Raw genomic sequence first — 23,893 nt, forward strand, 5'->3', positions numbered from 1 at the left:
ATCTTTAGCCATAGCTATTTGTAATTATTGAAGGAAACAATCTTAGTCTTGGCAGTATTGAATGTGACCATCCATTTTTGTCCCTATTCCACTATAGATAGTTTCTAGTGTTTCTGGCATTGCCTTAGATATGTGTTAATTCATTCTCCCCTCATGCCTGTTATAGAGTATGGTGTCATCAGCAAATATACCCATCTCAGAGACAATTTTATCAGGAAGATCATTTATGAATATTAGGAATAATAAAGGTCCTGAGGTACACCCGCATTTATATCATATTGTTTAGATATCATATTGTTTTGCAGACAATCTGGATTTTCTCTTATTTAAGAAGGATTTAATTATGTTAAGTATTCGTCATGTGATACTGTATGATCTGATTCTCCTGAGAAAACCATCATGCCATACCATATCAAAAGCCTTAGATATATCTAGGGCTACTGCTCTCTCCTCCCTTGCTTTGTCCAGTGTATGGTATATTCAGAGATTACAGTTAGTATATCTGTTGTAGAACAGGCTTGCCTAAATCCATATTGTAGGTCAGTCAGAAGTTTAGCAACTGTAAGGTGATGGACTAGAGCTTGATTAATTATGGATTCAAATATTTTAGTGAAGAGAGGGAGGAGGTTAATGGGGCGATAATATAATGGGTCAGTTCTTTTGCTAGAATTCTTGTAAACTGGTACCAAAGAAGCAGTTTGCCAGCAGTCAGGAAAGCAAGATTCGTTAAGGGATTTTTTGTAAAATTTGGAGATGACTGGGGCATTTTTTAATAGCACAGCCGGGATGAGATCAGGTCCACATGCTTTTGAGGTATCTAGATTTTTTATGATATCCTGGTGATATAGGGGTGATTTTCAGATCATCTAATGTTGTATCAGTCCACATAGGAAAATCAGGGTGAGAGTGGTTTGCTGGGTCCAGAGTTTGAAGCAAACCGAATGGCAAGCATGTTAGCTTTCTCGGTTGCTGTGCAAACAACCTCATTATTGTTGGATAGTGGGGAATTGTTGATTGCCCATTATTTACTACACTATTGTAGATTTTCCAGAAATCATGAGTTCTTAATTTCTGTGCTTCGATGCATTTTCTGGTGGTTTCAGTGTATTCTCTCTTAGGTGTCGCTATTTCTTTCTTACAATTACTTCTAGCTTCTATAAACTTTTGTCTGTTTGTACTGAACTTATTTCGGATAAATCTGCGGTATACATGCTGTCTTTGAGCAATGGCAGCTGCATAACTAGAAGTAAACCATTGGGGAGAGTGGGGTTTGCTATAGAACTTCCGTGTGGGAACATGGGCTTCAATTGCCGCTTTGAACCATTCATTTGCGCACTGTTCTACAGGAAGAGAAAAGATATTTCCCCATGATGAGGTCCTCTGATGAGATCCCTGATGGCTTCTCAGTCAGCTTTCTTATAATACCTTGTCGTTTGGAGTAATAACTCTTCAGCTTTGGGTCGAGAATTTAGGGTGATTTCAATCATTATCACAGTGTGATCAGCATTCTCAAGTGGGCTATGGACATGCGTTACACAATCATCAGGAACTGTGGTCAGAAATAGATCTAGAAGTGAAGCATATTGATCTTGCTGGTCTGGGAAACATGTGAGAAACGTAACTGTCTGTGATAGGGAATGAGATATGGAGAAGCTTTTTGTTATGCTACCCGCTGCGTTTGTGTATTTATGTTTCTTCCACGGTAGAAAGATATGACACAAAGATCTGAAAATGTGCTCAAAGAACAAACGCTCAAGAGAAAGGGTACTTTGGCCTGCAAAACAATGCCTGGGCAGCCCTGTCGGGATTCCACAGTCTCAGGTGATTAGCAATAAACTAACCCTTTTTTAAATGGAAAATTTTAAGCCTGGGAGGGTCGACTTCTTAGAACCGCATAAGACTAGTAACATACTGTAGTCAATAGTCACTAGGGAAAATGCTATTCCAGAAATGGTTTGGACTCTGTTGGATTTGGCGTCGAGGGGAAACCTGTCTAATGTAAGAAAGTGCATTTATAAACTTTATTTCTTATATTCTATTTATTTATTTATTTATTTATTTATTTCGGATTTTTATTTATTATTTCTCTATTTTTATGTGTGTTTAACAATTATATTTATTATTTATCTTTATTTTCCATAGACTATATATATATATATATATATATATATATATATATATATATATATTATTTAAGCGATTTATCATTGTTACTTATCATTCGTTTATTGTTATTATCCATTTATTGTTTCTCTATCTTTATGTATTTCTATTTAATTATTATTTTTATTTGTTATTTATATTTATTTTTTCATATTTTGTTTATTTATATATGCTCATTTATAACTTAAGTAATTATTTATATTTATTATTTATTTATTATTTCTCTATCTTTATGAATTCTTATTTAATTATTGTCTTTATTATTATTTATCTTTATTCGTTTTTCATATTTTGTTTAATCATTTATATATTTATTATCTAAGTCTCCATTTTTACTGATTTATTTATTATTTAAGTTATTTATCATAAGTTACTTATTAATTTATTATCTATCTCTATGAATTCTTCTTTAATTATCACCTTTATTTATCTGTATTTATTCTGCATATTTTATTATATATTTATTTATTATTTAAGTTTTCACTTTTACTTATTTACTAGCCTGGGTGCCCGGCGTGCCCGGGTGTTTGTAGGTGTTTGTTGAGCAAAAAAAAAAAAAAAATGATAGTAGTCTGGCAGGCTTGAACCCGTGATGCAAAGGCAGAAAAAAAAAGTGGAAAAAAAATCAGACGTCTTACCACTACTCCATGACACAAGTGGAAGTGTAAAGCGTTCAAATTTAGCAATTTTAATAAAAAAGATGACTTGCATAAATAGCGTTGTGACGAAGGTCGTTTTTAATGTGGGGGAGTATCCAAATAAATAGCAATTGTCTAAGTATGAAAGTTTTCCCCTACATTGACCAAGGACCAATTACAGAATAGATACTACCTGGTGAAGGCCAGGCGTTGGCATTTGCGTTCAAATCGTTTTTCTTTATTTATATGAGAAAGACAAACAAACAGCCACCACCAGGACATGGTGGGAATTTTGTTTAAGTCGATCAAAAAAAAAAAAAGATAGAGACGATGCCCGTTCGCAAATCTGAGATATTATAATCTGGGAAGTATGTGAAAAGCCTTTCATGAACATACACAAATGCTCGTGCCCATTTTGTCTTTTACATATAAGATTTATTATTTCTCTATATTTATGAATTTTTATTTACATCTTATATTTATTTACTATTTATCTGTATTTGCTTTTCATATATTGTTTATTTATGTATATTTATTTATTTATTATTTACATTATTTATCCTTTTACAATTGTTAAATTATTATCTTCATTTATTTTTAATTAAATACTTATTTAAATATTTTGTATTTTAGGCATAACCTTTATTGGGTTTTTTTTTACGTAGTTAGTTTTATCATTATTTAATTGTTATTTATTTTTATCTATTTTTATTTGATTTTCTGTATTTCTTATCTATTTTTATTAATTTTTATTTTTTAATATTTTTTATTCAATTTTTATTTATTTCTATTTTTATTTACTTTTCTTTGTGTATCTGTAATTATTAAAAAATTTTATTAATTTTTATTTACTTTTTGCATTTATCATTATTTTTATTTTGTTATTTACCTATCTTTTATTTATATTTTGCTCGTATTTATTTATTCATTTATTTATTCACGTTTGTTTTCATTTTTAATTAAATATCTTTGTTCTTCTAATTTTTTTCTTATTTGTCTTTATTATTTTACATTTATATTTATCATTTATTTTCATATTTATTTATGTTTTTACTTATGATGTTTATTTCTAGAGTGTGACGTAGGTACATTTGGTAAAGATTGTAACCAAACGTGCCACTGTGCCAACAATACACAATGCCGAAATACCGATGGTGAATGCCTTGATGGTGTCTGTTCCCCTGGTTACTTGGACCCTAAATGCCAAATAAGTAATGCCATTTTTTACTTTTAATTATATTTTGAAAACATGATTTTAAGCTCTTTCTTTAGGGCTAGACAACTTTTATTCTCTAAAATAAATAAATAAATAAACACCATTTGTCTATGCATGGAGTATTGCTATCACATCTGGACTAGTGCACCGACCAATAATACCCCCTCTTGCACAGGGACAAAAACAGAGTTTCTGAGCTAGTAGGTCTCACATTGTCTACCAAACACCAGCCCCGGCCCCACTGCCAAAATGTTGCATCCTGTGCTTCTTTAATAAATACTTCAACAGAATGTGCTCCGACAAACTTGTTGAACTTGTATCTCCTCATCATAAACATCCTTAACTAACCCAAAGCAGCAAATGTACACCCTTTTACTGTAGAGTTGTTTTACTCTAATAGCTTGTTTTCTCGAACCGTTTGCCTTTGGGATTTCCTCCCTAGTCTCTGCCTCCCCAGCTGTATAAATATATATTTGAATGTGATGTGAGCAAAAATTTCACTGCATAACTCCCCACTAAAGATGCCCCTAATAAATCTGGCCTCTAATTTACAGTAGCCCCTTATGTTCCGAAATGGTTTTTTGCGTCCTGTCTATTTATTTATTTACTTCTTTGTTCTTATCAAACGTTTCTGTTACGTTTTCTTATCCTTTCTTTTACTCGTTTCTTTTACTTTGAAGGATACTTTTAAAGTCTGTGTGTTCTTACATATATGTTCTTACTTCTTTTATTCTTTTGCGATTCTTTGATTCTTTTATTAAAGGCAAGTCTATCCTGGACCCTGGTTTCTGCGGAGAGACCCTAATCTCCTGCCTGTTCCATCTGCAGGCCAAACTAACTCTCACATGTGGTCGCCAACTGGAAGTCTACGACCACAATTCCCGTTACCCCTAATTTCCGGTGCATTCTATCTAGGTTGATATCTGTCAACCCTAACCTTCTGTGACCCCACTAAACTCGCTAATGGGAATCAAAAATATACTTACATTTTTTTTTTTTTTTTTTTTTTTTTTTTTTTACAAAGGCATCACCACATTATCAAGGCCCAGAGGCCACTCAAGGATAAGGGTTAAAGAGTGTACAGTAGAAGTTGGTCAATATAGTAATCATTAGTAATGAAAATTTGGTAAATTTAATAACTTATATGGAACGGCTCATCAAGAACTTATTTACCTTAGACTTGAACACAACCATATTGTAGTCAGCCGGAAAGCAGGAAAACGGAAGACAATTCCACAGGCGTGCAGTTCTAAGAAAGAAGCTTTGTTCATGGAATCTACGTTTAGGTTTAGGCACAGATAAAGAGTGGGGGAAATTATTGATAGTGTTTACAGCTAGACGAGCGTTTCTTGTGAAAGTTTGGCGAGGGGGGACCATAGATTGAAGCTCAGTTGAACACTTTCCATGAAAATAACGATACATCAGAGACAAACTCGCAACATCTCTTCTGTGAGATAGAGGTTGTAAGGAGGAGAAAAGGACATCTCCTACGAGGCTACGAAGTCTATTTTGAACTCTATCAAGGCAGGACAAGTCCTTTCTAGCAGCACTTACTATTTCTTCAAACTACATAGATAGCATTTAAGCTGGGATTCCCAATGATACACTTATGTCTAAATGGCAATGTGCCTTGTTTGGAGAGAATATATATATATATATATGTTATTTGTTTTTGTTTTTGTGATACGTTTTTGAATGAATTCAAATATTTACGATAGTGCATTTTTACCTGATTTGTATTGTTTATATATATATATATATATATATATATATATATATATATATATATATATATATATATATTTATATATATATATATATATATATATATATATATGATTACTTCATTTAATCACATAAATTAATATACGAAGATATAATTTAATGCATAAAATTTTCAGTATTTACTTCAACAGTGCTTGAGAATGAAATACGAAATATTTTGTGCAGCTTAATTGCCATATATATATATATATATATATATATATATATATATATATATATATATATATATATATATATATATGTGTGTGTTGTATTTGTGGTACTTTATAACAATAATTACATATACAATAAAAATAGCTTACAGTGTTTAATACCTAGGACGTGTGTATAGAGAAATTGTTTTGACAAAAGCGTACACCTGTGACGTGACCATCTAAGGGAGCGATATCGCTCCCTATTAGGTGATTAAGATCCCTTAAAACCCTGAGTAAGGCCGGGCAAATATAATGAGATTGTCTGTTAAACGTTGATTGAATCCCAGACAGTGGCGGGTGACCTATCAACAAGGATGGATTTATTGTATTTTGTAAAACAGACATATATTTTATTGTTTGAGAAATACGACCGGAAACGTCAGAATAATGTAGAATGAAATCATACATTCGTTGGCCTGAGGAACACTGACTCAGAATTTCTGGCTTTCTGAGTGACAATGTTGACCTTTTGGGGCGTGTGAATGAAAATTGAGTTTTGATCCAAGATATGCAGGGGTGCACACATGCAAAAGAGTTGGGAATATCCTGGTTGACGTGTTGGATTCTGATTAGTCTGGCGGATTGTCCCAACCAACCCTTTTACTTTGGTAGATAAACAAATGTCCAGGCCGAAATTAGCAGATTAAGACAGAAAGAGAGAACCTAACCAAGAGATATCATCCCTATCCAGTCGTCGCCACTACCGCCATTGTGAAGAACGAAGAATAAGATGTTGGAAGGTCTTGATATTTCTGGTGTAATTGAACTGAACAATGTACATATGCAAAAACCTGTATTTTTTTCGTGAATTAACTTTTCAGTAGTTAGAAACCTCCGAGTCTGTTTTGTTTTGGACGTGCATGTGAAGCTATTTGATTTTCAATGGAAATCGACATGAAGCTTACGACGCTGAGAATTTATTTTAAGTGCTCCCAGAGGAAGACGATCAATGGCCACAACAATTCAACAGAGTCAGAAGTCATCTGCTGACCCAGGCGGAAGGCTTACACACCTGCAAGAACAATAAAATAATTATCAAATGCACCAGAAGATCATTTGAATAAAAATTATAAACCTGACACATGCACGAAAAAGCAACAAACTGGATCAATTGTCGAAAAGAAGATAAGTCAAAAGTATAATGCTTGAAAGGTCATTTGCGGAAAAAGATTTTACGGGCATAATCAATCCAGTGAAACGATAATAGCAGAATAAAACGCTCTTGGGTGTGGCTGTACCATCCCAAGTGTGTTTTAGGTGGTCACAAACGTTTATATAATAACAACTGAAAAGGATACCATTGTTAGTGGAGATTTGGGCCCGAGAAAAATTAATCCATCAAATTTGCGTGTGTGCATCTTCCTTCTAACTACAAGCCATCTACAATCGGCACTGAGATATATTGATATATTGATGCATTTTGATTATATATATATATATATATATATATATATATATATATATATATATATATATCAGTGTGTTGTCATTCTTTTAAACACATCAGAAATGCAACAATTCGTAACCAAATGTGTTGAAAAAAGCAAGAAAGACTAAATTCGAATTTATATTCTGTTAAAAATTTTTATTTTTGTTTTTAGTCATGAAGGAATATGATTGGATTTAAAAAAGTAGACTTTTTTTTTGTTTTTTGATTTTTTTTTTTGTTTGTTGTTGTTGTTGTTGTTGTTGTTGTTGTAGTAGTAGTGGTAGTAGTGGTAGTAGTAGTAGTAGTAGTAGTAGTAGTAGTAGTAGTAGTAGTAGTAGTAGTAGTAAGAAGAGGAGGAGGATTTTTCTATTCATTATGTTTCAAGAAAATATTAACTACAAATTAATAAATATTTCTGGATTTTTTAGATGAGAATCGATATTTTTTTATGGAAATCGCTCCAGACAAGGCATGAAGTCACTTGATGTAAACGCTAAAAAAAAACAAAAAAAAAACACCACTACAAGGTCAAAAACTTGCCAAGGATAAGTCTTAGATGGAATATTTTTGGACCCAAAAAACAGCAGTTCTTCCCTCTTTGTCAGAAACATCGCTTATGAAATGTGAGTATGAAATAGACAAAAAAGAAACGAAGCGAGATTTACGAGGCTGTCGAAAGTAAACCTAAGATTCACTTTCTATTCTCCTAATTTGGATTATTCGAACTACTGTCCTCATCTTGAGTTTTATTCATACAACGTTTCGGTCGACGTAACCTCCGACCTTCTTCAAGTATATAATTGTTGACCTCGGTAATCTGTCTGTAAAACTCGAGAATCTACACAGAATTTCTTCTCTGACGAGTGTACATGAAATCTATTTCTTTGGATTTTATAAACATTTTTTAAGACGTTGCCTTTGTAATACGTCATTCTTCCTTTATTAATTACTAGCCTGGGTGCCCAGCGTTGCTCGGGTGTTTGGAGGTGTGTGTTAAGCAAAAAAAAAAAAAAGTGGTAGTATGCAGGCAGGCTCGAACCCGTACTGCGAAGGAGAAAAAGAATGCGGAAAAAAAATGACGTCTTTGCCGTTGCGTTCATCGCCAAACCAGAAGTGAAGAAATTTTAAATTAAGGCTAGTTAATCGAAAAGAGGCGGGATAACTTTTGAAAATATCGGCGAAAAAAGCGACCCCTTCCTGTAGAAAAGTGCCCAGTTGAGGGTGAAGGAATTAATGTTTTTAGCCAATTTTTCGATATTTGTCATCTGAAGGATCGAGCTTCAAAACGATAACAATCTCGTGAAAATCCGTCGCCCATGTCGAAAGTTTTATACATACATGATGATTGCAACGTCTTGTCAGTAGAGTGCCACTCCCTCAGACATTTAAAATCCATGATCCCAAATGCCTGAGGGAGTATCTATACAAAGATGTTGTTACAGAGTCTTAGCTTTGTACGACAGCTAAGTCTCTCTCTCGATTCAAAATGTTGAGATCCAGCAACAAGCAAGAGCAAGATAGCCAGCAACAAATTAAACTGCAGACCAGCTTAATGCGGGTACTGGTCTCCCGCTTTATGTTTTTTTAAATCAGAGATTTGCTTCTCCTAGAAAGGTTGCCTTCACCACGGCTTACGGGAGCCCTCTCCACCCCAATACACATATACACACACAAATATACACGGTGCTAGTTGGCCGTTGACCCAGGAAAAGAGTTCATTCGCCCTTTAGAAGGTCTTGTTTTTAATCCTTCAGGGAGACTAGCCGCCCTCCTCACCAAACAAGTCTGGTTCTCCCACCAGACTTATACATACATACATACATACGTACATACATACATACATACATACATACATGCAGGTGAGATTTATATTATAGATTCTTTTTTCTTTTATTTTTAGCATGTCCACCTGGGACATTCGGAGATGCCTGCAAGGAGGTTTGTCAGTGTAAAAACGTCAGTCTTTGTAATCACGTAGACGGACGATGCACTGACGGAAAATGCAAACTCGGTTATAGAGGACAAAACTGTCAACAACGTATGTATTTTTGTGAAAACGATTTCAAAATCATTTTTTTTTTTTCTAGATTTTTTTTTTTAGGATGAGGATTAATAATTCGTATTATATTATTATTTTTTTTTTTTTACATGGGTGTCACCGCTTATCAAGGCCCAGAGGCCACTCGAGGATAAGGGTTAATAGGTATACATTAGTCATTGTGATTTTAGCATAGTAAACAGTGGGAATTTTGTAACTTGGATTACTTAGGGGGACGGTTCAATTAGAACTTGTTCACATTGGACTTTTTTTTTCTTTTTTTTTTTACATAGGCATCAACACATTATCAAGGCCAAGAGGCCACTCAAGGATAAAGGTTAAAGAGTGTACAGTAGAAATTGGACAATATAATAATCATTACTAATGAAAATTTGTTAAATTTGATAACTTATATGGAACGGCTCATCAAGAACTTATTTACGTTAAACTTAAAGACAACCATATTGTAGTCAGCCGGAAAGCAGGAAAACGGAAGACAATTCCACAGGCGTGCAGTTATAAGAAAGAAGCTTTGTTAATGGAATCTACGTTTAGGTTTAGGCACAGATAAAGAGTGGGGGGGAATTATTGATAGTGTTTACAGTAGACGAGCGTTTCTTGTGAAAGTTTGGCCAGGGGGGACCATAGATTGAAGCTCAGTCGAACACTTTCCATGAAAAGAACGATACATCAGAGACAGACTCGCAACATCTCTTCTGTGAGATAGAGGTTGCAAGGAAGAGAAAAGGACATCTCCTACGAGGCTACGAAGTCTATTTTGAACTCTATCAAGGCAGGCCAAGTCCTTTCTAGCAGCTCCTGCCCAGATGCGGCAACAGTATTCCATCCTTGGACGTACCTGGCTCTTATATAGATAGAGAATAGCATCAGCAGTGAGATATTTATATGATCGATAGAAAGATCCCACCATTTTTTCAGCGGCCTTGGCAACAGATTTGATGTACGTGTTCCATTTAAGATCAGGAGTAATGGTCAAGCCAAGAAGCTTGTCAAAACTTGAGGCCTCCTGAAGACGAGAGCCATTCATTTCAATTGATGCCAGATGGGGATCAGAATGTTGATGATGTAAAGAGAGAAGCTTGGTTTTAGATGCATTAAAAGTAACCAGGCACTCCTTTCCCCATTGTACTACGTGCTCAAGATCAGATGAGAGAGAATTGGAGAGAACTTGGTCGTTTACTGTCTTAGATGTGCTACCATAAATGGTAGTGTCGTCAGCATAAATGTCTACAAATGATGTAAGGATGTGATTTGGAAGATCATTAATGTAGATCAGGAAAAGAGTTGGGCCCAGGATGGACCCCTGAGGGACACCGGCATTAATACTGTGAGCTTCTGATTTTTGCCCCTCAACTACTACTCTTATGAACCTATCAGAAAGAAATGATTTAATAATTGAGAAGTCATTTCCAGCTATACCATAGCTAGAGATCTTATGAAGTAAACCTTTATGCCATACCCTATCAAAGGCCTTAGATATGTCAAGAGCAATTGCCCTAGAAAGGTTGCCTCCGTCGAGAGATTTGCTAATCCTATGAGATATAGCTGTAAGCACATCTGCTGTAGATCTAGCAGAACGGAAACCATATTGAGTGTCACTAAGAAGGTTATTTTTGTTGAGATGGTTGATTACTTCTGTATTTAACACAGATTCCAGCAACTTACTCATGACGCACAGGAGACTTATTGGCCTGTACTGAGAGGGGGATGAGCGATCACCTGAATTCTTAAATACAGGGCATACTGATGAGATTTTCCAGGGAGATGGGAAACTATTCTCCTTAAGACAACGTTTAAACAGTTTTGTAAGTATGGGCGCTAGTTCAGGTTGAAGTTTTTTGAGTACTATAATTGGAATACCGTCAGGGCCAGTTGCTTTACTGGAATCAAGGTTTTTGATTAGCTTGGCAACATCACGTACAGATATACATATATCACATAGCGTGTTTTCTGATACAGAAGGAAATATTGGGGGTTGGCGGCCTTGATCGCAAAGGGTAGAATTAGCTGCAAAGTTCTTGACAAAGAGTTTGGCTTTGTCTGATGCTGACGAGATTACCTCAGGTCCATTGATGATAGTTGGGATGGAGCACACGCTTCTGTTCAGAATTCTGTTTGCTATTTACCAAAACTGGTGGGAACCAAGCCGCTGCTCAGCTACTTTGGACTTAACAGACTGAGCATACAACTCTCTTGCGTTCTTTATTATTTTCTTACAATGGTTGCTGGCAGTCCTGAAAGCGGCTTGAGTTTCCATACATCTATTACGTTGGAAACAGTGGAAAAAGTGATTTCTGTGCGCAATGGCAGCAGCACATTCTGGAGAGAACCATGGCTGGCTGTTAGGTTTTTGCTGAAACTTTTTCGAGGGTATGAAACGGTCAATACCTACAATTAACCATTCCGTCAGGTCTAATACTATAGAGGACACATCCTTTTTAAACATGGAATGCAGAGGTAGATCAGTTATAAATGTACGGAAACTATCCCAGTCAGCCTTAGTGTATCGATATACTGTACGATGGAGAGGTACATCTGGGGACTTATTACATTTCATTTTTATCTTAATTGATACAACAGAGTGGTCGGAAGATCCAAGAGGCGACAGAACAGAAACTGAACATAGTTCAGGGCAAGGTGTGAGAAAAAGGTCTAGTAGGCTCGCATACTGGCCGTCATTGTCGGGCACACGGGTGGGTTCCTGAACAATCTGAGTGAGGTCATAGGCAATGGAGAAATCATGACAGAACCTCCCCTCATCATCGGTCTTGTTTGAGTGGGTCAACCATTCGACGTTGTAAACATTGAAGTCTCCACATACGTGAATGTTAGCTGAAGGATAAGCAGATAGGACTTGGTCAATTTTCTCAGATATGCTTTTAAAGATAGTAACTCCGCTGTTGTGGGGGCGATAGAGAGTAAATATAAATGCAGTAGTGTGAGCTAAAGCAACCCGGAAGCACATATATGGTAAGTTAGGATCTTCCCTGGAGATGTCCCTACCACATGGAAAGCTATCTTTAATATAGGCACATATCCCATGCCCATGGCGATCTTGGGGGTCAGATTTAGAAGTTAAGTTAGAGTATCCTTTAATTGCGAACTCTTCTAGGGAAATAGCCTGTCCAATGCCAGTTTCACTTAAAAATAAAAGATCTGGTTTAGTCTCCTGTAATTGGGTTTCAACCTCTGGAAGGTTAGAACGTAGACCCCTGATGTTGGAGAAGGAGACATGGTAGTAGGGGTCTACGTTAGAAGTTGAAGAACCGGGTTTAATCCTGTATTTTTTCTTGAAACTTGTCATGATGAAATTTTGGAATTTGTGGACTAGGTCGTCAGATTTACTTAGAGCAGGACAGAGAGGGGAAACTAAGAGAGAAAAAGAAACAAAGAATTTTTTTTTTATTTGTAGCTAATGATAAGGTAAAGCCGTAACAATTACCCACTAGTATGGCATCGAGAGGCCCCACCAGAAGCTACTGCATGGTCCAGAATCTATTCACCAAATGGCAATACAGCAGCCCCAGTACTTTGCACCTGCTGATAGGACAGCCTCCTTAGTGAGGTTTGGGTCCCTGACTATCAGGCGGATAACGTCAGCCCAGACAAAACGTTTACCTTCAGCACTCTTACTAGTGACATGGCTACAAGGATCGACATAGAAACAGAAAATTTCCTCCATCTCTGCCAACTGTTCGCGCAAAATACTGCCAACCTAGAAAACAGCTTTTTCTTTTCCCTTTGTCAGAAAAATCACTCATTAAAAAATGAGGACTGAGGGACAAATAAGAAGAAGCGAGAGTAACAGGAGCTGCCGATAACGCATCCACAATGCGTATTCTACTCTCCATTAAAAAAAAAATAAAAAAATTATCAAGTATTCTACTTAATAAAAGTCCAACAGACGGGTTTAAGGGAAGTATGGTGATAGATTCCCCTCTCACGAACTAAAAATGAGTACAATTTCGTAATCTATTTTTGCAATCAACTCGGTAAATAAATAAACATTTATGGACGAGAAAAAAAAGCTAGCATTTAATAAAACAGAAATACAGAAATTAAATACTGAAATAAAATGGAGTTATTAATATTTGAATCTAAAATAAAATGTATGATTAAAATTGAAATCACTTATCTCAACAAAAACACTTCCGTCTCCAAAATGCAAACTGTAGTGAAGAAATTGAGTTAACAGCGTTCAAAAGATTTTTTTTTTTTTAAATCAACCGTTAAAAGAAAAGCGTGATTTTATTCTGAACTTTAGCTAGTCACGTTTTAAGAAACTTACGATATAAAAGAAAAGCGGATGGGGGGGGGTTCTTCCGAAAGTTAGTTGGTGACGTTATAAGTAATTGCGAGATAAGATGGAAGCCGGAAATTAAGGGGTGGGGACTGAAAAGGATAATATAATGGATTAAGTATACAATATTTAAGATCAACTCGGTAGATAAATAAACATTTATGGACGAGAAAAAAGCTAGCATTTAATAAAACAGAAATACACAAATTAAATACTGAAATAAAATGGAGTTATTAATATTTGAATCTAAAATAAAAAGTATGATTAAAATTGAAATCACTTATCTCAACAAAAACACTTCCGTCTCCAAAATGCAAACTGTAGTGAAGAAATTGAGTTAACAGCGTTCAAAAGATTTTTTTTTAAATTAACGGACTACTGTTCTCTTTCTGAGTGTTAAATCGCACAACGTTTCAACCGATGTAACCTCCGATCTTCATCAGGTGTATTTTATCGAATACAGGAATCTTTCTGTCCAACTCGGGAATCAGCATAGAATTTCAAACGAATCCCTTTATTTAATTCATGGAGCAAAAATGTTCTTGTCCCGTCAGCCACAACTAAGTAGGAGACTTAAGTAATTCGCAATTGTATTTTGAGCATTGCCCACACTGGAGATTGAACCTTTAACCTCCAGAAGAGTGTACCTTACAATTGAATTGATCAAGTATTTTATCCGTTACGCCACAGGTTCCTTTTCCTTTTTTCGTTTTTTGGTTATTCTTATTTTGTTGTTTTCTCTTCGGAGTAATGTACTTATCGAAGTTCATATTTATATTTTTGCTCATGCAGCCTCCACTTATCTTCAGGTGTATTCCTACTTAATCCATGTTTATTTTTTAATTCCCCACACTTATCTGGCATAAGTACATTTCAATCATACCAGTCGGGGATACGTCCTTAACAATCAGTTTGGGCCATTTTTTGAGTAGGGCATGACCTTGCATCTATCGGGCTGAGGTATGCTTTTGTGCAGTTCTAGGAGGTCAACTCTCCCAGGCTTTACTTACTCTCTTTGAGAAGGAGTTAGTTTATTGCTAATCATCTGAACCACCGTACAGGGCAATACTGACAGAACTACTCAGCCATGTTTTTGTAGACTAAAGTGCACCTCTTCTTGTGCGCTGTTTTTTCAGTGTTAATTTTTCTAACTTCTGTCACATCTTCCCGCAGTGCGAGGGAGGTAAAAACCTGGAGGGAGGTAAAAGCCTACACTTACCTGTCATAGGTAATACTTATCTAGCCGAAGTAAACTTTCACACATTCTGACAGAGGGATTCGCTCGCTCAGTCCCGAGCCTTTTTTGTCTGGCCTTGATAGGGTGAGGTTAGGTTCTAAGATCAGCAACTTTACAAAAATTGGGTTAATTTACTCCCTATCATCCGAGACATTCTTATTGAGGAATGTTGTCAGGCCTGTTCTCAACTATTTTTATACATTTATACATTTGTTTGAAGTAGCTGAATGATTTTGGCTACAGTAATTGAGTAATACAATCTAGTAAGCTACCTTAATTAACGGTTGTTCATAGTTGTAGTTCATAACATGCTTAAGCTTTATGCTTTCAGTGTATCTTTCAATGTCTCTCTCAGGCTGCTATATTCGTCTGTATTTTTGTCTTACACCAGCTAATAATATTCTTGTGTGGGGGAACCTGGATGTATCCATATTCATTATAATGTTCTCTCTAGTTTTCTCCACCTTTCACATCTTGTGCGGTGTGAAACGAGTAAATATTAAATAATTTCGCATGAAATAAAGAAATATACGGATATAAGCGGCTGTTCATCTTTGTGTTTCAGGAAATAGATTGAACTGAATGAGATAAACACGTTACCCACTGTATAGCAAACAAGGTGTACGTTTCATTGAAAGTGACTTGTTTATTATCCACCTACAAGCATAAAAATAATAAAGGAAACAGGGGCAGATAACTATATCGCTTACCTTTGGAATTCCCTCCCTGACCCTTTCTCTCCCACTGTATAACATACAGAAATTTATATGTAAACTTTTTTTTTTGGTGGAAATTGCTCCAGACAAGGTGTAAAGCCACTTGATGTAAGAGAGGATGACCTCCAATCCGTAGTGGAATGGGGACAAAAATGGTTGGTCACATTCAATGCTGCTAAGACTAAGCTTGTTTCCTTCAATAACTACAAGAAACCTTCTCTACCACCAATAGCAATGGGCAAGAACCCATTGTCTGAAAGTACTTCTTTTAAACTCCTCGGCCTAACGTTTACAGGGAATATGAACTGGAATAGATACATTGAGAGCATTGCCAAGGCTGCTGCAAGGAAGGTTGGCTCCCTCTACCGTGCTAGAAAACTACTTACGCCTGACAGTATCCTATACCTCTATAAGGCAACCATTCGCTCATGTATGGAGTACTGTTGTCACATCTGGGCGGGTGCATCTGCTGCTTGTCTCTCACTCCTGGACAGGGTTCAAAAGAGAGTCGCCAACCTGATAGGTCCTGAACTGTCATCTAGGCTTCAGCCTCTGTCCCATCGACGAGATGTTGCATCCCTCTGCCTGTTCTACAAATACTTTAATGGTGAATGTTCTGACGAACTGCAAACACTTGTACCTCCCCGACGTAACTACCCCCAACAAACCCGACAAGCTACTAAGTCTCATCCCTTTACAGTAGACACCCCTAGGTGCAAGAAAGCCTTTTACTCCAATAGTTTCTTCCCCAGAACTGCGGGTCTTTGGAACTCCCTTCCGGGATTCTGCTTTCCCAACTGCAATGATATGCAGAAGTTCAAGTGTAATGTTAACAAACATCTTTCTACTCATCTCCCTTCATAATAACCCCGCTAATTAAGTCCCTGATAGTAGCCCCCTGCTTCAAAGTGGCACTGTGCCTTGTTTGGTGTGAAAATTGAATAAAAGAAAAAAGAAAAAAAAAAGAACGAAAGACGATCATCGCAAAGACAGAAGATGCCTATTGATATTAGTCTTGAAAATACCAAAGTTATAAGTAGAGAGAAACAGTTCCACAATCTTAAAGTTCTTGGAAAGAAGCTATTGGAATAGGAAACCGTGATACAATGAGGTATCTAAACAGCGAATTGATGGAGACCATTAGACCAACGAGTCAAACAAGCTGGAACAAAAAGAGCAGGGAATAGCTCAGATAGTTCTTAAGAACACATACCATAATAGTAGTTATAACAAAAGACTGGGACTAGCAACATCACGTATGTGAGAGACGGTGTGAGAAAATGGGTTGGGTCAATTAAATTACAGATACATTTTTTGCACTTAATCAAGAATCCTCAAATGGGACAGAAATTCACCAAGCCAAATATGACAACAACAAAATGAATGAATAGCTCATTGCACAACTCTCCACTTAGAACTGTAAATCTGGTCCCTACTTTACAATAGCTCCTGATATTTTTAAGTATAAACACAAGTAATTATATGTGTATGTCAGATAGATAAATAGATAGATAGATAGATAGATAGGCTAACAGACGGAGAGACAGATATAAAGATAGATAGATAGACATATATATATATATATATATATATATATATATATATATATATATATATATATATATATATATATATTGGATTTACCATTTTTGGATTTTTACCATTCACCGGACTATCCATTGATGTGAAATCTTTTTATCATTTTTCTTTTGCCTCCTGTTCCCCTTACCTCACCCTTTTTTTTAACCAAGTGAGATCTGTGACTTACTTGTAGTTTCATTAAATACTTTTATATGCAAAATCCGATCCTGCATTTTGCTAATTCCTGCCCTCTGATGCCTATTTCTTCGAAACTCCGCGGATTAAGGACTATCCACTTATCTTGTGCTTCCTTTTTTAAAATTAAATATGTTTTTAACTCTTTTTCAAGATGTGTTTTAACATGTTTTATTAATCATTTGTTCATATATATATATATATATATATATAGAGAGAGAGAGAGAGAGAGAAAGAGAGAGAGACAGACAGACAGACAGACATATATCTATAATATAAAGCTGAATGTGTGTGTGTGTGTGTGTGTGTGTGTGTGTGTGTGTGTGTGTGTGTGTGTGTGTGTGGTCACGAATAGGCTCCTATATGGTTGACTATTTTAAAAAACTGATTACATATAATGATAGAAGATGTATCGAGGCACAGAAATGGGTATGTTTGATCTTGCAGAACGGTGGTTCATTAAAATTGTGGGGTCTGCATTCGCGCCTGGTTCACAAAGTATGGAAAAAAAATTAAAAATAAAAAAAAAACGTTTACAAGTGTTTTTGATATAGATGTATATAAGAATACTTTGATAAGTATGTTTTAACTTAAATAGGGATGGTATAATAAAATTGTGGCCTCCATAGAATGGAAATAGGCACAAACTTTAATAAAGACTTTTCATATCTATCTGCGTAAGTATACTTTGATAATTATGTTTCAGTATGAAGAAATATGGTATAATAAAATTATGAGGTGTTCGTTCGCGCCTGACCTCCATAGAATGGAAATATGTCACAAAGTTTAACAAGGTTTTTTTAATATAGATCCACAGAATATTGTGATAAGTGTTTCAGTGTGAACAGGTATGGTATAATAAATTATGGGATTTATCTATTTTATTTTTACTTTCATCATATTTTGCTTTGGTTTTGATACCCCTAAATTCGAAGCTATCTCTTTACAACCCTTCCTTTTCATAACCTATCATACTTTCATAAATCAGAGTCGATTTTCTGTAGGCTGTTTTTGAACCCAGTCAGCGATGGGTACTTTTGCTAGTATATATATATATGATTGCTACTTCTTAACAAAAGCTTGCTAGCTCTTCTTCAGATTGATGTTGAGTGTCCATGTGCATGTGAATGCTCTTCACTCTTTAAAAATCCATTCTTATATAATGCTATTGTTTATTTCTTCATTTGTGTATTTTCAGCATGTCATGCTGGAAAATTCGGGAGCGGATGTGAAAAGTTCTGTCACTGTAAGAGGCCCAAGGATTGTAATCCCGAAAATGGACGATGCACTGATGGCAAATGCAAGTTCGGCTACACAGGCCCAGCCTGCCAAAAACGTATGTGCTTTTTCTTTCTTTTTTATTTTTATTATTATTTATTTGCGGGGGGTGGGGGTGATGTGTGTGTGTGCGTGTGTGCGTGTGCGTGTGTGTGTGTGTGTGTGTGTGTGTGTGTGTGTGTGTGTGTGTGTGTGTGTGTGTGAAATCCATTTTTATAAGTTGGACTAGTTTCTTGTTTACTCATACGAAATATTTGCATTTGTGTCATGTTTTTGCACTAAAACATAGTATTGTATTACGGCCGTACCCGGGAAGAATGAAAACATATTGATTTATGATATTGATTTATAATATTGATTTACATGGTTTATATAACGACATCTTTATTATGGGTTTTGGTAGTGAGCGACGATGAATCTGATGAGTGGAGAGGGATGGTGAGTAGGTAGGAGGAAAACGCAAATATAGGAATTCGATGACTGACTCTCACCCTCTGTTCGCCAAAACAAAGAAGAAAACTCTCAACACAGTTTAGGTCACTGTTATGTGATTTTAAACATTTGACATCCCCCCCTCTCTCTCTCTCTCTCTCTCTCTCTCTCTATCTATCTATCTATCTATCTATCTATCTCTCCAATCGACTCCGAGCCACAATCTGTTGCAGCGGCACTTACAGTGGATTTATCAAAATTCACCTCTTGAAATTTCAATTATTATTTTTTGATGTTTGATTGTCGTCAACTTCATTCACGTTTGTTTAATCCTGATTCATTTTATTGCCGTCCACTACATTCTCAAGATTTCCAATCTTGATTATTCAACAACAAACTTGTAAGAATTAATTTCGAGTTTATTCTTCCTGATAAACTTTTATGATAATCAAACTTTAAACAACGCACATGTATACACATGAAAACACATGTAAGCACATGGAATAACACCAAATCACATGGAACAACATCAAATCACATAGAAGGAACATGTAACAGCATCAAATAAGGCGGAAGCACATTAAAACACATGGAAGCACATCAAATCACACGGAAGCACATCAAATCACATGGAAGCACATCAAATCAAATGGAAGCACATCAAAGCACATGGAAGCACATCAAATCAAATGGGAGCACATCAAATTACATGGAAGCACATCAAATCACATGGAAGCACATCAAATCAAATGGAAGCACATCAAATCACATGGAAGCACATCAAATCAAATGGGAGCACATTAAATACTATGGAAGCACATCAAAGCACATGGAACAACATGAAATGAAATGGAAGCACATCAAATCACATGGAAGCACATCAAATCACATGGAAGCACATCAAATTACATGGAAGCTCATCAAATCAAATGGAAGCACATCAAAGCACATGGGACAAGATCAAATCGCTTGGAACAACATCAAATCGCATGGAAGCACATTAAAGCACAAAGAAGCACATCAAATAACATGTAAGCACATCACATCACATGGAACAACATCAAATCACATGAAAGCACATCAAATTACATGGAACAACATCAAATCACATGGAAGTACATCAAATCATAGTAAACAACATAAAATTACATGGAATAAGATCAAATCATATGGAAGCACATCAAATCACATTGAAGCATATCACAGACTTTGGAACAACATCAAATCACATGGAAGCACATCAGAGCACATGGAACAACATCAAATCACATGGAAGCACATCAAATCATATGGAATAACATGAAATCATATGGAAGCAAATCAAATCACATAGAAGCACATCACAGACTTTGGAACAACATCAAATCACATGGAAGCATATCAAAGCACATGGAAGCACATCAAAGCACATGGTACAACATCAAATCGCTTGGAACAACATCAAATCATATGGAATCACTTTAAAGCACAGGGAAGCACATCAAATCACATGGAACAACATCAAATCACATGGAACAACATCAAATAACATGGAAGCAAATAAACGCACATGGAGCAACATAAAATCACATGGAAGCACATCAAAGCACATGGAACAACATCAAATCAATTGGAACCACATCACTTCACATGGAAGCACATTAAAGCACACGGAACAACATCAAATTACATGAAAGCACATTACAGCACATGGAACAACATTAAATCACACAGTAGCTCATCAAAGCACATTTAACGACATTAAAGCACATGGTACCTCATCAAAGCACATGGAACAACATCAAATTACATGGAAGCACATTAAAGCACATGGAACAACATCAAATCACATGGAAGCATATTAAACACGTGGGACAACATCAAATCACATGGAAGCACATTACAGCACATGGAACAACATTAAATCACATGGTAGCTCATCAAAGCACATGGAACAACATTAAATTACATGGAAGCATATGGAAGTATATGGAACCACAAGAATGTATATTAAAGCACATGGAAGACATTAAAACGTATGAAAACACATTTAAATATGTGAAAACACATGATAGCACATGAAAACATATGGTATCATATGAAAACATATTTAAGCACATGGAACAACATCAAATCACATGGATGGCACATGAAACAACATTAAATAAGATGGAAACACATTAAACACATGAATAATATCAAATCACATGGAATCACATTAAAACACATGAAACAACATCAAATCACATGAACGCAAAATGAAGCACATTGGACTACATCAACCACAAATGCACCATATATTTGTACCATTATGAAATGCACCATATATTTGTACCATTATGAAATGAAGCGGTGCGCTCTTATTTCAACAACAGAACATCGACGAATAGGAAAAGCAGCAATAGCTGCATTTAAAGCACATATGCAAATTGGCAAGTGTGTACACGCTCACATCATCACTGGAACAAGAAGGAGAGAAAAGGAAAAAAGAAAAATACACTATGTGGTCAAGAGAGAAGCAAAGTGCCTACCTAGTAAGATGGACGTGAAAACACAAGGGCAAGAAAGCGCTGGATGTGGCTAGCGTGAGGTGCCGGGGAGAGAGACTTTTTAAAAGCACATGTTATAATGCAAAGCATTGTAAAAACGTGTGTGCGAAAAGACTTTTGAAAGACGAATAAATGCATTTCATTTGCACTTAAAAAAGAATGTCGGGTCGGATTTTTTATTCCTTTCTTTCTTGTTTCTTACTCTGTGACGGTGCCAGTTAATGTGGGGTCCGAGTGGTTGAAATGTAACGACATGGTTAAAGTATAACGGCCATGGTACAATTAGTTGGGAATGGAATTCACTTAATTTTTACTTGAGGGTCACTGCTTATCAAAACCTAGAAGGCACTCTAAAATAAGTGTTAGGAAGATAGTGAGACAACACCATAATGATCAATAATGCTGGAATATGGGTATGGCTTAATTATATAAGAAGACAGCTCAACAAGACGAATTTCCACTTCTTTTCATGAGTGTCTGTTGATCGTCTTGCCTGTTTGACTACGATGAATAAACTCTTCTCATACAAGAAAATAACACAAATAGACGTTTGTGACGTTTTTTTCAAGGTTTTATTTTGGAATAATGGACTTAGAAGAGAGAGAGAGACTAATGTTATGTTTGTATCATTTGGATTCATTAGACTATTGCTCTCGTCTTGAGCGTCATTTTCAGATGTAACCTTTAACCTTAAGGAGAATATCACTATTACAATTGATTTTTCCAAGTACTCTAAACACTGTACCACGGGTCCTTGCAGACAGTTCTAGTATGAATTTTCAATTTTCCATGTGAACGATCGAAAAATGCAATTGCAAATTACTGTTGGCCTTTATCCAGTCATGACTGAACAAGAGCATGCTGCACCCGTGAAGTAAATAAAGAGTTCGATTCGAAATTCCATCTAAATTCCCGAGTTTGACAGAAAAACTCCCAAGTTCGATCAGATACACCTGAAGAAGGTCGCAGGTTACATCAACCGAAATGTCGTGAAAATGACACTCAAGGTTCAGGTCAAGGGAGGAGGGGGGCCAGTGAGAGAAGGGTACAAAGTTGTAGCACTCCTTCTGAAGCCAAGCCTGGGTTTCTTTGGACTTGTGGGTCAGCGTCAAGTCCTGTTGCCACATCCAGGTTCTGCCAACGGCCACCTGATTGCACCAGGTGATCACCACACTCTTCAACAATCCATGTACACTTTGGTGTTGATTTTCAAGCCAACTTCGAAGATCTGAGGTGGCATGATGTGGCCCTCACTTGAAACCACACCAAAGACCATAACTATGGCCGGAAACTTTGTTTTCATAACCCTGGGCACGACCCTGCTATTCATGTTATTCGCGATGCATTTTGAGGGTGCTAGCAATGGTCATGAGTTGTACAGTGGTGCATCTTTGATCTTGCGTCACTTTCGGACACGATACAAAGTTCCTATTACTCTTGAGATTTGTACACAACTGGTCAACTAGTAGATGGTCAGCAAATAAAATAGGAAACCAGTTTTCATCAAACAGAAATGAAATCATGTCGTCTTTTCTATGCCAACGATTTTATCATTCCACCCTGTAGTATGTGTTGTTGTTTAAATGTTGTATTGACAACCACATTGATTTGTCTTGAACGTACGATTTTCTTTTATTTCCAGGCAGTTTAGTTTTCATGATTTTGATCGTACTCCTTCCACTCATCATCCTAATTGGTTTCATCGCAGCGGTGGTCGCTTGTGTTATGTAAGTTAAACAGCTTGATAGCTTTATTTTAAAGTACTAACGTTGAATCTTTTTCTTCCACTGCATCTATAATTGCCTAAAGTTCAGCACTTTCTTATGACCCTTATATTTAAGGAGGAGACGAGGCGTGCCAAAGGGAGATAATTCTTTGCTGATTTGTATTAATCTCCAAATAAGGTACATTGCTACTGAGATATAAAAGGCTAATGTGGATAAGGAGCAAGATCATGGGGTCATCCTAAGTGGGGAGTTGTTCAGAGAGATGTTTGTTCACATTCACATTACATATACATTTCAGCATGTTGCTACAATCGGGGAAATAAGGAGCAAGGAGGGAGTTCCAAAGTTAAGCAATTCAAGGAAAGAAACTATTAGAGTAGAAAACTCTCTGGCGTCTGGAGACCTGTACAGTGAA

At 36.1% G+C, this 23,893-nt stretch overlaps 1 protein-coding gene across 2 annotated transcripts in view; it reads left to right on the top strand.

Moving 5' to 3' along the window:
• The window catches only part of LOC145286185 (receptor-type tyrosine-protein phosphatase epsilon-like), a 181,800-nt gene that overhangs the window by 46,630 nt on the left and 111,277 nt on the right, over positions 1-23,893 (top strand). For both annotated transcript variants that reach the window (XM_080134974.1, XM_080134975.1), the window contains 4 exons: positions 3,875-4,012; positions 9,326-9,463; positions 18,712-18,849; positions 23,394-23,478. In XM_080134974.1, the coding sequence (XP_079991100.1) occupies positions 3,875-4,012; positions 9,326-9,463; positions 18,712-18,849; positions 23,394-23,478 (499 nt within the window). The remainder of the gene's footprint in view (positions 1-3,874; positions 4,013-9,325; positions 9,464-18,711; positions 18,850-23,393; positions 23,479-23,893) is intronic.

Source organism: Euprymna scolopes, chromosome 10 (genome assembly GCF_053919585.1).
Source record: "Euprymna scolopes isolate OS-2025 chromosome 10, ASM5391958v1, whole genome shotgun sequence".
Lineage (NCBI taxonomy): Eukaryota > Metazoa > Mollusca > Cephalopoda > Sepiida > Sepiolidae > Euprymna > Euprymna scolopes.